The 12,699-nt window shown below is 41.3% G+C and overlaps 1 protein-coding gene across 10 annotated transcripts in view; it reads right to left on the bottom strand.

Moving 5' to 3' along the window:
* Positions 1–12,699, bottom strand: part of LOC139761399 (Fanconi anemia group J protein homolog) — a 1,968,572-nt gene that overhangs the window by 106,570 nt on the left and 1,849,303 nt on the right. For all 10 annotated transcript variants that reach the window (XM_071685544.1, XM_071685606.1, XM_071685598.1 and 7 more), the window contains one exon: positions 9,939–10,123. In XM_071685544.1, the coding sequence (XP_071541645.1) occupies positions 9,939–10,123 (185 nt within the window). The remainder of the gene's footprint in view (positions 1–9,938; positions 10,124–12,699) is intronic.

Genomic DNA, 12,699 nt, shown 5'->3' with positions numbered 1-12,699 from the left:
ATCCTCTCACCCGCAAGCTGAGATCCTCTTCTTCGAGGATTTCAATGATCTCCATGAGGAATGACTGAATTCCTCCCATATGGATCATGGAAGGGTTGAAGCCTCACATTCTCAAGGATTTAGAGCAAATCATCTCCTACCCTACCGATATTCCTGACGGCTGTCACCACTTTCCTAATATTCTGGATCTGTTTTTCACTTCTAGTCCATCGTGCTGTAACTACACAATCTCACCCCAATTGGTTCATTGGGTCACCTCTCATAAATGTATCTACTTCAACAGCACCTTCCCTTCCAGCAGCCCCTTCTAAGCATAAATGCTGTCACCTCAACAAAGCTAGCTGGAATAACTTAAAAAATCCTCTGACTTTCCTTAGGTAAATTACTGTCTCTTGTGAGGTGATGCTTCTGTATCTGCTAAAGGCATGACAAAGGATATTCTTCAGGGAATGGAAGCAATTATCCCCTCTCCCTCCAAGACGACGAATTCTGTTTTGAGGCCATTCAGGCAAGGGATCAGGCATATCAGGCTTGAAAAAACCATCATTCCTCTGACTCCCATTATAAATTTATCACAGCACATAATCACTGCAAGCATATTGTCCATGAGGCAAAGCATTCCTTTATTCGAAGGAAGTGCGATAATCTTACCTCGTCATCTTTCTGGTCTTTAGCTAAGGGCATCTCTAATAACTTCTGCCTCTTTACCTTTCCTTCACTTTTCCATTCTGATGGTACTATAGCTATCTCTGCAGCAGACAAAGCAACTCTCCTTGGTTTCCGTTTCTCCTCTAACTCCACCTTGGATGATTCTAACATTCCTTCGCCCCATGATGCTCATCTTACTAGTCCTATGTAGCTCCCTGTAATCTCTTTTTAGTACAGTCCAAAAAGCACTTCTCTCTAGACACAAGCAAGGCTCATGATCCTAAAGGCATCCATAACCATGTACTGAAAGAGTGTGCCTATGAACTTGCACCTGTGCACACTCATCTGTTCCATTTCTATTTAAAAACCAAAACTTTTCCTTCTTCTTGGAAGTATGTGTTGCTACATCCCTTCCCAAAGAAAGGAGACTGTTCTGAGCCCTCTATCATCCTACTGCTTTGACATCTACCATTTCCAAAGTCTTTGAATCTCTCCTCAGCTCCCATATCCTTAGACAACTTGAATCTAACAGTATTCTCTGTGATCATCAGTATGGTTCCCATAAGGCAAGATCCACTGGTCATATTGTTTCCTATCTTACTAATATCCGGTCATCATCCTTGAATGATTTTGGGGAGTCTTGTGTAGTGGCCCTTGACAAATCTAAAACTTTTGAGTGTGGCATCAGGGTCGTGCTTCTAAGCTCATCACTTTTGCCTTCCTCGTGCCTCTAAGCTCATCTCTTTTGCCTTCCCTCCCATTTTTCCATCAACAGTGATGTCTCTTAAGGTTCTGTCCTGGCCCCTGTACTTTTTCTCCTTTTTATCAAGGATTTCCTCTCTTCCACAAATATCCAAATGCACTCATCCACATATTTCGATTCTGCTCCTCCTCTCATTCAATCTGCATCTCATCTTGACACGGCTCCCTCAATAAACTCAGACTTGGACAGGATAGCTCAGTGGGAAGATGAAATCAAGTTAAGTTTAATGCCTTGAAGACCCAGTTTTTACTCATCTCTCTATCAAAAACTTCTCACTACTCTCGTTTCTCCTTTGACAGTTCTGTAATTCCACCTCTTGACTCAATGAACATACTTGGTATTACTGTAACATCCACTCTTTCTTGGAAACCTCACATTACAGAAATAGCTAAGTCTGCCTCAGGAGTTGTGTTTAGATGTCAAAATTTCTTTTCTTCTGAACAGTTGCTCCTTTTATACAAAGGATTGATTCATCCTCGTATGGAGTCCTGCTCTCCCAAGCTAACTTCAATACTTCACCATTTTGCCCTATGCCACAATGTTGGTTTGCTTTCCCTCTTCTGTTGGTATCACTTTGATTTTTGCTTGTGAGAGCTGGATCCTTGTGTGACCCCACCACTAGGTAGACCAGACAATACTCAGCAAGCTGCGGTGCCTTATGATTACTGCGTGCCCACTAGCAACTCAAGTGGGTTGTTTTGATTACTGTTTCTTTCCATACATCTTGAAGCTTTTGAACTCTGTACCTTCTAATGTCTTTCCTAATAACTAAGACCTGGTACAATCTAAAACACAAAAGCTTTTCACTTCCTCCAAAATTCATAAAAACTTTCCGTTGTTTCTTCTTTTTCCCTTTTATAATCCTCTGTATATTTCAATCAAGGCCCAGCCTTGATTTGGAATTTTGTCTGTGACAGGAGCCTCAATGGAAAAACAAACAAAAAAGTACATGTCCCATCAAAGGATTTTTTGCACAATAATGAGTTACTCAAGAGGAAAGCATACTCCTCCCAGCAAATACACTGAAAGTTCACTTTAAATTGGAGAAGAGCCTTCACTGTTGAAATGTTCACTAAATATGACTTCGTCCACTGAGCTCCACATAGAGAAAATATGCATTTAACAGTGGAATTTCAAACTACAATCAACAAAATTGTACAAACAAGTTTACAAATGCAACGGAGAAAGCTAATGTCCTTGAAGGAGTAATCTACTTTACAGGCTCTGAATGAAGTGTTTGAATATGCATGGATGTAACCATGATAAGAAAGGAGAGATAAGTCCCTCACCAACTACTAGGGTTGTGTCTCTTGAAGACCCCATGGTTGGCAAGGTACAAGCCAGGGACAGCCATCCGTGAGATACATCCCTCAAGTCCAATAATGAAAACTTCTGGGTTAGAAAAAAGCAAGATATACTTCAAAAACAACATTCCTATGTTTTCAAGTAATTTTTTTAAACAACTGTAAGATAATAATATGATGGCAGTATGTCACCAGAGATGCTGTGCCTCCATACTCCTACAAAGTATCAAACCAGCTATGCCACACAAAGGGCTATCTCATGCCCTCCCAACACAGCATTGTTATGAAACTCCTCCTGTCTCTCTCTAGAGATGTTGGTCTGCTTTGTTGTGCCACATGCAGCCAATGGCCAATTCACACTTGCTCAATGCATAGGTAAAATTTTGATGGTGCCACTGAAAATTGTGGACACTTAAAACTTGATGCAGTGGATGGTATACGTTAGTCTAAGTGTGTATGCTCAGAATTGTGGTTGGCAAAAACATGGCAAGCAAGGGACCCCTGTAGTATATTTTGGGAGAATAAAACAGAATGTTTTGGCTCTGAGTGAAACTAAGCTTAAGGGGAAGAAGTAAGAATGGTTAAGGAATGTCTCTGGGGTAAAATTTGGAGTCAGTGTGAGGGTGAGAGCAAAGGAAATAGTGTAAAGAAGTGAACCCAGATTGATGTGGGTGAAACCGAGAGTGGATTATGAGAGATGGGGGACTGTTAGTGTGTATACACATAACAACAGGAAGAAAGATGAGGGTTTTGGGAGGAGCTGAGTAAGTGCGTCAGTAATTTTGATGCACAGGAATGAGTAATGGTGATGGATAAACTGAATGCAGGAGTTGGCGATATGGCAGCTGAGGGTATAATTAAGGTGTATGGGGTACCCAGTGTGAATGAATTTGGTCATCAGCTTGTAGAAGCATGAGCTGAAAAAAGATTACTAATTAGGATTACTTGGTTTCAAAAGACTGTCATATATGTGTGGGTGAGGACGTTATACGATAAGCAGGCATTACTGGATCATGTACAAATTGATTGGCATTCTAAAGACAGGCTTTCAGATGTAAACGCATTGTATGGGGCAGATGGTGGAGGTCTAATCACTTCCTGATGGAGACAAAGTTAAAAGTTTGTAGAGAACTTGGAAAAAGAGAGAACAATATCAGTGGGATAAGTATGGTAAAAGTGAATGAGTTTGGAAAAGAGGCTTGTATGAAAAAATACCTGGGAAGATTGGGTGAAGAATGGTAAAAAGGGAAAGCACATGTAACTAAGGGAGTGCATAAAATGTGGGAGGTAAGCAGGGGAGCAGTGCCTACATGTGCATGAGAAGTGCACAGTATACAAAAGGAGGGATTTCTGCATGAGACAGGGAAGTGTGAGGTAGGACAAGGAAGTTAAGCTGTTAGTGAATGAGAAAAGAAAGTTGCATGGTTGTTACCTGTAGGGAAACAGTGCAAGTGAATGGGAGACATACAAGAGGAAGTGGCAGAAGGTCAGAAGGAAGGTGTAAGGTCTAAAAAAGACAGCATATGATAGTTGGGGTGAGAGTGTATCAGCAAACTTCAAGAAGCATAAGAAAATGCTTTAGAGGGTGAATACTGTGAGGAGAACATAAGAACAAATTGGAGCATCAATGAAGAGAGCACATGGAAAAGTGGTAACAGGCAAAAGTTTTCTGAAAAGGAGATGGAGATAGTATTATGAGGGGCTGTTAAATATTAGGTGACAAGACTGGCAGAAGTGGGGTGCTCAAGACATGGAGTATGCGGAATGAAAAAAATGTGGTAAGTGGTTGGGTGAAACAAGAAGAGGTGGTGAATGTCGCCCTCAACATGAAAAAAAGTGGCAAAATGGCTGGAGTGGATAGGACTGGCAGTTGAAATTCTTAAAAAAGGGGTGACAGAATATTCATTTAGTCAAGATGTTTAGTGGAAAAGTGGGTCGAGCTCTCAAGGTGAGATGCCTGAGGACTCGCAGAATTCCAGTAGAGTACCACTGTATAAAGGAAAAAGGAACAAAAGTGAATGCTTGAATTCCTTCCAAATGGATGGTAGGGGAATAAAGACCACACATTCTCCAATTTCAATGATCAATAGCACATTATCTCCCACCCTACCCATACTCCTGACCACTGTAACCACTCTCCTAATATTCTGGATCTTTTTTTGACCTCTAATCCATCCTACTGTAAATGCACAATCTCGCTCCCAATTGGTTCATCTGATCACACACCCAAAACCGTATCTATTTCAATGGCCCTTCCCTCTAGCAGCCCCTTCTACATGTAAATATTGGCACCTCAGCAAAGCTGACTGGAATGACTAACAAAAATTTTTTCTGACTTTAATTAAGTAAATTACAGTCTCATATGTGGTGATGCTTTCATCTCTGCCAACACATAACAGAGGTTATTATTGCAGAAATAGAGGCATTTATTCCCACTTCCTTCAAGATGACCTCTTCTGCCAATCCATGGCTCAATCATTCCTGTTCTGAGGCCATTCAGAAAAAAGAGCAGTATTATTGGACCTGGAAAACTCTCCTTCCTCTGACTCCCATTCAGCATTTATCACTGCCCATAACTAATGCAAGTATATCATTTGTGAGACAAGGCATTCCTTTATTCAAAGGAAGTGTGATAACCTTTACTCATCATCCAAAGACAGGATTTTCTGGTCTTTGGCTAAGAGCATCATTAACAACTTTTGTTGTTCTACCTTCTTCCCTCTTCTGTTCTCACAGTACTATATTTATCTCTCCCGTAGACAAAGCAACCCTTCGGGTACCATTTCCCCTTCAACCCCACCTTGGATGACTAACATTCTTTGATCCCCTAATCTCAAGCCCCATTGTCAAAAAAGTGCTTCTCTCTACACACACAAGCACTCATCCCTGTGTACTTAAAGAGTGTGTCTCTGAAACTGCACTTGTGCTTGCTCATCTGTTTTGTTTCTGTTTAAAAACCAAAATGTTTCCTTTTTGGAAGAAGACATTGGTACATCCCATCCCTAAGATGGGTGACCATTCTAATCCCTTGAACTATCATCCTGTTCCTATCTTATCAACGTCTGGTTATTATCCCATCCAGCAAAGGGGTTGTCAGGCATGCAAGGCAGTGACCCCATGTCACTGGATGGTGAGGAGGGTGATAGTCACATGGGACATAACTTTGGCATACTCCTTCAAGAAGGATATCTCCTGGTTATTGAAGGCTGAGAGGTTCTCCTTGCGGTTAAGAAACCTGTTGAGTTCAGCCTTCTTGGTGGCCAGGATGTTGCTGAAGATGCCTTCTCAATGGTGTTGCCAATCTTAGGGATCCTCCCCTGGGCACTGGAGACTGCCTTAGCCTTGCTGTGGCCCTTCTTGTTGTGGGCACTGAAAGCAGCAAAGGCAGAGCCTGTCTGCTTGAAGAAGCCCTTGCTCAAGTCCACAGAGACCACCAGATTGAAGGTGTGAGCTGCACACCTCATGTGGACTGATAGACTGGGGTGCACATGTTCCTCACCAAGGAGTTTGCCAAGGGTTACAATGTTGATAGTGTCGTCACCCTCAGCCATGTTGTCATTGTCTGAGTCGGCCTCAGGTAGTCTGCCAACATCGTCGAGGTCAGGCAACAGGTCCACTTGGCCACCATACTGGGTGAAAGCTTTCAAGAAGTCTGATTGTTGTTAGTGGTTGTCCTGACTACCTTGTCCTGAATGTTGAAGTGCTTCTGGACCTGGAACATGACCTCCATTAAAACATCATAAATGTGGTGACCAGTCAGATGCACACATGAATAAAGCATGCTTCCTGGCCCTGGTGATTGAGTCAATCCAGTGGAGATGTCAAGCCAAGGAACGATCTGAAACAAAGATCAAGTGATTATTGATTAAAACACTGTATAATACTGACTAATTGATTACTGAATATTACACTGATGAATAAGTCTTACTTTAAACATTTTAAAATGAAGGTTAACTTTAATCTATGCAAATTATTCTAGAAAGAAAAAATTATGTACTACATTACTGAATTGTGATTACTGCTGATTAATGTTTAAGTGATTATCAAGTCTTATTTACACATTTTGAAATCAAACTAAAGTTCATTTTATGCCAAAACTTATGACAGAAAACAGTAACATTCACTATATATGCCTAATTATCTATTCAAATTTTCCAAAAGAAGGAACAGAGGGGGCCAGGTGAGGATATTCCCAAAAAGGCCCAGTCCTCTGTTCTTAGCGCTACCTCGCTAACACGGGAAATGGTGAATAGTTTAAAAAAAAAAAAAATCTATTTTACTAACTACATTAAATGTTCTATCAGTATAATAAATATCTATGAATAAATGAATAATTACCTATTGTGAGCAGTTCAACAGTCAGTGGCGGTCGCCAATTACATCAGCCAATGAAAAGTGATGATGAGGGCCTCCTCAACTGCCCGCTGTTTGTCATCAATGCACCTGCCCAGAGTGCAGAGGGACATGCTAACCTTTGTTAAGGGTCCTGATCAGGTCAACAAACTTCTCAGACTCAACCAAGTGGAGCAGGAGTATCTTGTTGAAAAAAAAGGGACTATCTTTTTGTCAAAAGTGGACTGCTTTACTGCTGTGCCAGTGTTCACTGAGTGGCAGCCCAGGGCCTTGCTGATGGTGGGCTGCCAGATCTTGTAGGTGGGCAGCTAAAGGATGGTGGCACCAGAGCTGTGCACAGTGTTGCTGATGGAGGAGTGATGGTGGTACTTGCCATGGCCAGAACCACCCTTGATCTCTTCCTCAAACTGGATAGCTAAGGATGGGTGGGTCTTCTTGACGAGGGACTTCAAATTATTAAGGCTGGTGACACGGCTTCTAACAATTTTTTTGTTCGGGTGGAATTTTTGGCACTCAAAACAGTACCATGTTGTTGTCCTTGTCCTGACGGCTGACTTTGAGGCAGCACTTCAGGTGGGGCCAGGGGTTATGGAAAGGCTCCTGGTCATGGCTAGCAGCAACCTGGCTATCAGATGGCTGAGAAGTCTCCACTATAGACAGAGTCAGGTTGAGACTCAAAAGTGCCTGAAACATAGGTGATCTCAATGTTGAGAACTTTGTCTAGGTGTTCCATGGACCATGGTCCATTGTAGTCTTGTACTGTTGTAAGTTAACTTGTAGAGACCAGACCGTAAAAGAGAAGTTAGAGAACTGAACACTGTCAAGTTGACGATAATACTGAACTGCCTTACTGGCTACTCCCAATACAGCCGAATCCACAGTGTGTCACAGGGTTGCTAGGTCTATCCTTTTTCAGATCTGGAAGTCCTAAATATTTTGAGAAAAGAAAAAGAACAGCCTATATTTGTCCTTTTCAAAGTATTTTATTCAGCTTTACGCAAAATAATTGCAAAATTCACGAATCCTAATGGAATTCTTTCCCTGCCAGATGACTGGCAACTATCATCAATAAGGTCCATGGACATGTCCACTTCCACTTGTAACCTTGCATGGTACCTGTTCAGTACAGGAAAAGTATGGGGAGTGTGTTTGATGGCTAAGCTATTACCAACATAAAATGTAAGGGGAAGATTAATCCGTTTTAATACTTGTCTGTATTGTTTTACAAACCATATAATTTTCATCACTATGCAGAAACAGTAAAAATTAATCATTGCATGATTATGTTGGACATAAGAAACAAATAAACAATATATCTGAGCTATATATTCTATCAATATGTGACATTATCATACATACATATAAATGACAACAAACAAAATGAACAGCAAAGTATATCAACTATAAGTATATCAAAGTATATCAACTATAAGTATTACCAACTATAATTCAAATTTCCTTATTACACGAAAAAGAATTAACAACAATGAATAATAATTATACTGAAAAACTTAAAAAACAAATGTTTAAAAAACAATGTTAATATATACAAATTTTAATGGACAAAAAACTAACATACATTATTGGATTAAAAAAATCAAGTCATTGGAAGTTAACTGGTCAAATACAAAAAAGGCCACATTCTATTACATTCAGTCTTGAGCTGTTATGTGTAATGCAACAATCCCACAGCTCCTTATCCACATCCAAGCCCCACAGACCTTTTCATGTTTTACCCAGATGCTTCATATGTCCTGGTTCAGTCCACTAACAGCATGTCAACCCCGGTATGCCATATTGTTCCAATTCACTCTTTTCCTTGCATGCCCACCCTCCTGTATGTTCAGGCCCAGATCGCTCAAAATCGTTTTCACTCCATCCCTCCACCTCCAATTTTGTCTCCTACTTCTTGTTACCTTCACCTCTGTCACATATATCCTCTTTGTCAATCTTTCCTCACTCATTCTCTCCATATGTTCAAACCACTTCAACACACACTTTTCTGCTCTCTCAACCACACTCTTTTTATTTCTACTCTTACCCTTTCATTACTTACTTGATAAAACCACCTCACACCACATACTGTCTTCAAGCATTTAATATCCAACACATCCACCCTCCTCTGTATAGCCCATGCCTCACAACCATTTAACACTGTTGGAACTACTATTCCTTCCAACATACTCATTTTTGCTCTCCAAGATAATGTTCTCTTCTTCCACATATTCTTCATCACTCCCAGAATCTTTGTCCCCTCCCCCACCCTGTGACTCACTTTCACTTCCATGGTTCCATCCACTGCTAAGTCCACTCTCAGATATCTAAAACTTCACTCACTCCAGTTTTTCTCCATTCAAACTTACATCCCAATTAACTTGTTCCTCAACTCTGCTGCACCTTATTCACATTTACTATCAACTTTCTCCTTTCTCACACTTTCCAAATTCAGTCACCAACCACTGTAGTTTCTCACCCGAATCAGCCAGTGGATTGGTATCATCAGCGAACAACTGATTCACTTCCCAGGCCCTCTCATCCACAACAAACTGCATACTTGACTCTCTCTCCAAAACTCTTGCATTTACCTCCCTAACCACCCAATCCATAAACAGATTAAACAACCATGGGGACATCACCCACCCCTGCCGCAAACCAACATTCACCGGGAACAAATCACTCTCCTCTCTTCCTATTCATACACATGCCTTACATCCTTGGTAACAACTTTTCACTGATTCTAGCAACTTACCTCTCACACAATATACTCTTGAGAGAGTTTTTAGAGTTTTTTCATTTTTGTAACTTCAATAATAAACAGCATACAGGAAGAAAACACAGCTGCAACCATAAGAATGTTTTTACATATTTACCTATCAAGCAGTTTGTTCAGCATGGCATAGGATGGAAGGAAACATAATATCCCTCGAGGTACTGCCCTACACACACTTAGAACTAGCCTCCCAAGCTCATCTTGGAATCCCCAGTTTTCAGTGTTCCTGTATGTTGCCTTTAGCGTCTGTTCTGTTGGTCCCTTACCTATTGTGCCAACCCAGACCTGTATGTAAAAAGAAAAAAAATCAAGACTGCTCAACAAATGGTTGTACAAAATTTAAACTTCCAGTCTGTTTCCTTTCAAACATAATTTTTCACATTTACTTGTGTTTACCTTCAATTGCCGATGCTTACACACATCATAAAACCCTTACAACCTTCTGCAACTCCTCTTGCTCTCAGCAAACAACACAGTATCATCTGCAAACTGGCTTCCTACGAGTAACAATATTTCACTGCAACACTCCATCTCTGCACTGCCTTTTCCTAGTTTTGTTTTAATTTCTCTTATCACTGCATCCAACCAAATATACACTTTTATATTCATTATACTTAATCGCGATTTCCTATGTCAGTGAGGCAGCCCCAGGAAACAGACGAAGAATGGCCCATCTGCTAATATACACATATATAAACATAAATATATGGTGTGGGAGGCAAGTTGTTAGAAGCAGTGAAAAGTTTTTATCGAGGATGTAAGGCATGTGTACGTGTAGGAAGAGAGGAAAGTGATTGGTTCTCAGTGAATGTAGGTTTGCGGCAGGGGTGTGTGATGTCTCCATGGTTGTTTAATTTGTTTATGGATGGGGTTGTTAGGGAGGTGAATGCAAGAGTTTTGGAAAGAGGGGCAAGTATGAAGTCTGTTGTGGATGAGAGAGCTTGTGAAGTGAGTCAGTTGTTCGCTGATGATAGTGCTGGTGGCTGATTCATGTGAGAAACTGCAGAAGCTGGTGACTGAGTTTGGTAAAGTGTGTGAAAGAAGAAAGTTAAGAGTAAATGTGAATAAGAGCAAGGTAATTAGGTATAGTAGGGTTGAGGGTCAAGTCAATTGGGAGGTAAGTTTGAATGGAGAAAAACTGGAGGAAGTGATATCTGGGAGTGGATCTGGCAGCGGATGGAAACATGGAAGCGGAAGTGGATCATAGGGTGGGGGAGGGGGTGAAAATCCTGGGAGCCTTGAAGAATGTGTGGAAGTCGAGAACATTATCTCGGAAAGCAAAAATGGGTATGTTTGAAGGAATAGTGGTTCCAACAATGTTGTATGGTTGCGAGGCGTGGGCTATGGATAGAGTTGTGCGCAGGAGGGTGGTTGTGCTGGAAATGAGATGTTTGAGGACAATATATGGTGTGAGGTGGTTTGATCAAGTAAGTAACGTAAGGGTAAGAGAGATGTGTGGAAATAAAAAGAGCGTGGTAGAGAGAGCAGAAGAGGGTGTTTTGAAATGGTTTGGGCACATGGAGAGAATGAGTGAGGAAAGATTGACCAAGAGGATATATGTGTCGGAAGTGGAGGGAATGAGGAGAAGTGGGAGACCAAATTGGAGGTGGAAAGATGGAGTGAAAAAGATTTTGTGTGATCGGGGCCTGAACATGCAGGAGGGTGAAAGGAGAGCAAGGAATAGAGTGAATTGGATCGATGTGGTATACTGGGGTTGACGTGCTGTCAGTGGATTGAATCAGGGCATGTGAAGCGTATGGGGTAAACCATGGAAAGCTGTGTAGGTAAGTATATTTGCGTGTGTGGACGTATGTATATACATGTGTATGGGGGTGGGTTGGGCCATTTCTTTTGTCTGTTTCCTTGCGCTACCTCGCAAACGCGGGAGACAGCGACAAAGCAAAAAAAAAAGAAAAAAAAATAAACATAAATATGCACCTAGGCATGAGAAGAAAGATCATGAGAGGCAAGTGTTTTGGGAGCAGCTGAATGAGTGTGTTAGTGGTTTTGATGCACAAGCCCAGGTTATAGTGATGGGTGACTTGAATGCAAAGGTGAGTAATGTCGCAGTTGAGGGAATAATTGGTATACATGGGGTGTTCAGTGTTGTAAATGGAAATGGTGAAGAGCTTGTAGATTTATGTGCCAAAAAAGGATTGGTGATTGGGAATACCTGGTTTAAAAAGCGAGATATACATAGGTATACGTATGTAAGTAGGAGAGATGGCCAGAGAGCGTTATTGGATTACGTGTTAATTGACAGGCGCGCGAAAGAGAGACTTTTGGATGTTAATGTGCTGAGAAGTGCAACTGGAGGGATGTCTGATCATTATCTTGTGGAGGCTAAGGTGAAGATTTGTATGGGTTTTCAGAAAAGAAGAGTGAATGCTGGGGTGAAGAGGGTGGTGAGAGTAAGTGAGCTTGGGAAGGAGACTTGTGTGAGGAAGTATCAGGAGAGACTGAGTACAGAATGGAAAAAGGTGAGAACAATGGAAGTAAGGGGAGTGGGGGAGGAATGGGATGTATTCAGGGAATCAGTGATGGATTGCGCAAAAGATGCTTGTGGCATGAGAAGAGTGGGAGGTGGGTTGATTAGAAAGGGTAGTGAGTGGTGGGATGAAGAAGTAAGATTATTAGTGAAAGAGAAGAGAGAGGCATTTGGACGATTTTTGCAGGGAAAAAATGCAAATGAGTGGGAGATGTATAAAAGAAAGAGACAGGAGGTCAAGGGAAACGTGCAAGAGGTGAAAAAGAGGGCAAATGAGAGTTGGGGTGAGAGAGTATCATTAAATTTTAGGGAGAATAAAAAGATGTTCTGGAAGGAGGTAAATAAAGTGCGTAAGACAAGGGAGCAAATGGGA

This window comes from Panulirus ornatus, chromosome 3 (assembly GCF_036320965.1).
Source record: "Panulirus ornatus isolate Po-2019 chromosome 3, ASM3632096v1, whole genome shotgun sequence".
Lineage (NCBI taxonomy): Eukaryota > Metazoa > Arthropoda > Malacostraca > Decapoda > Palinuridae > Panulirus > Panulirus ornatus.
The sequence above is the reverse complement of the archived record's forward strand: the minus strand, read 5'-3'. Positions and strand labels throughout refer to the sequence as shown.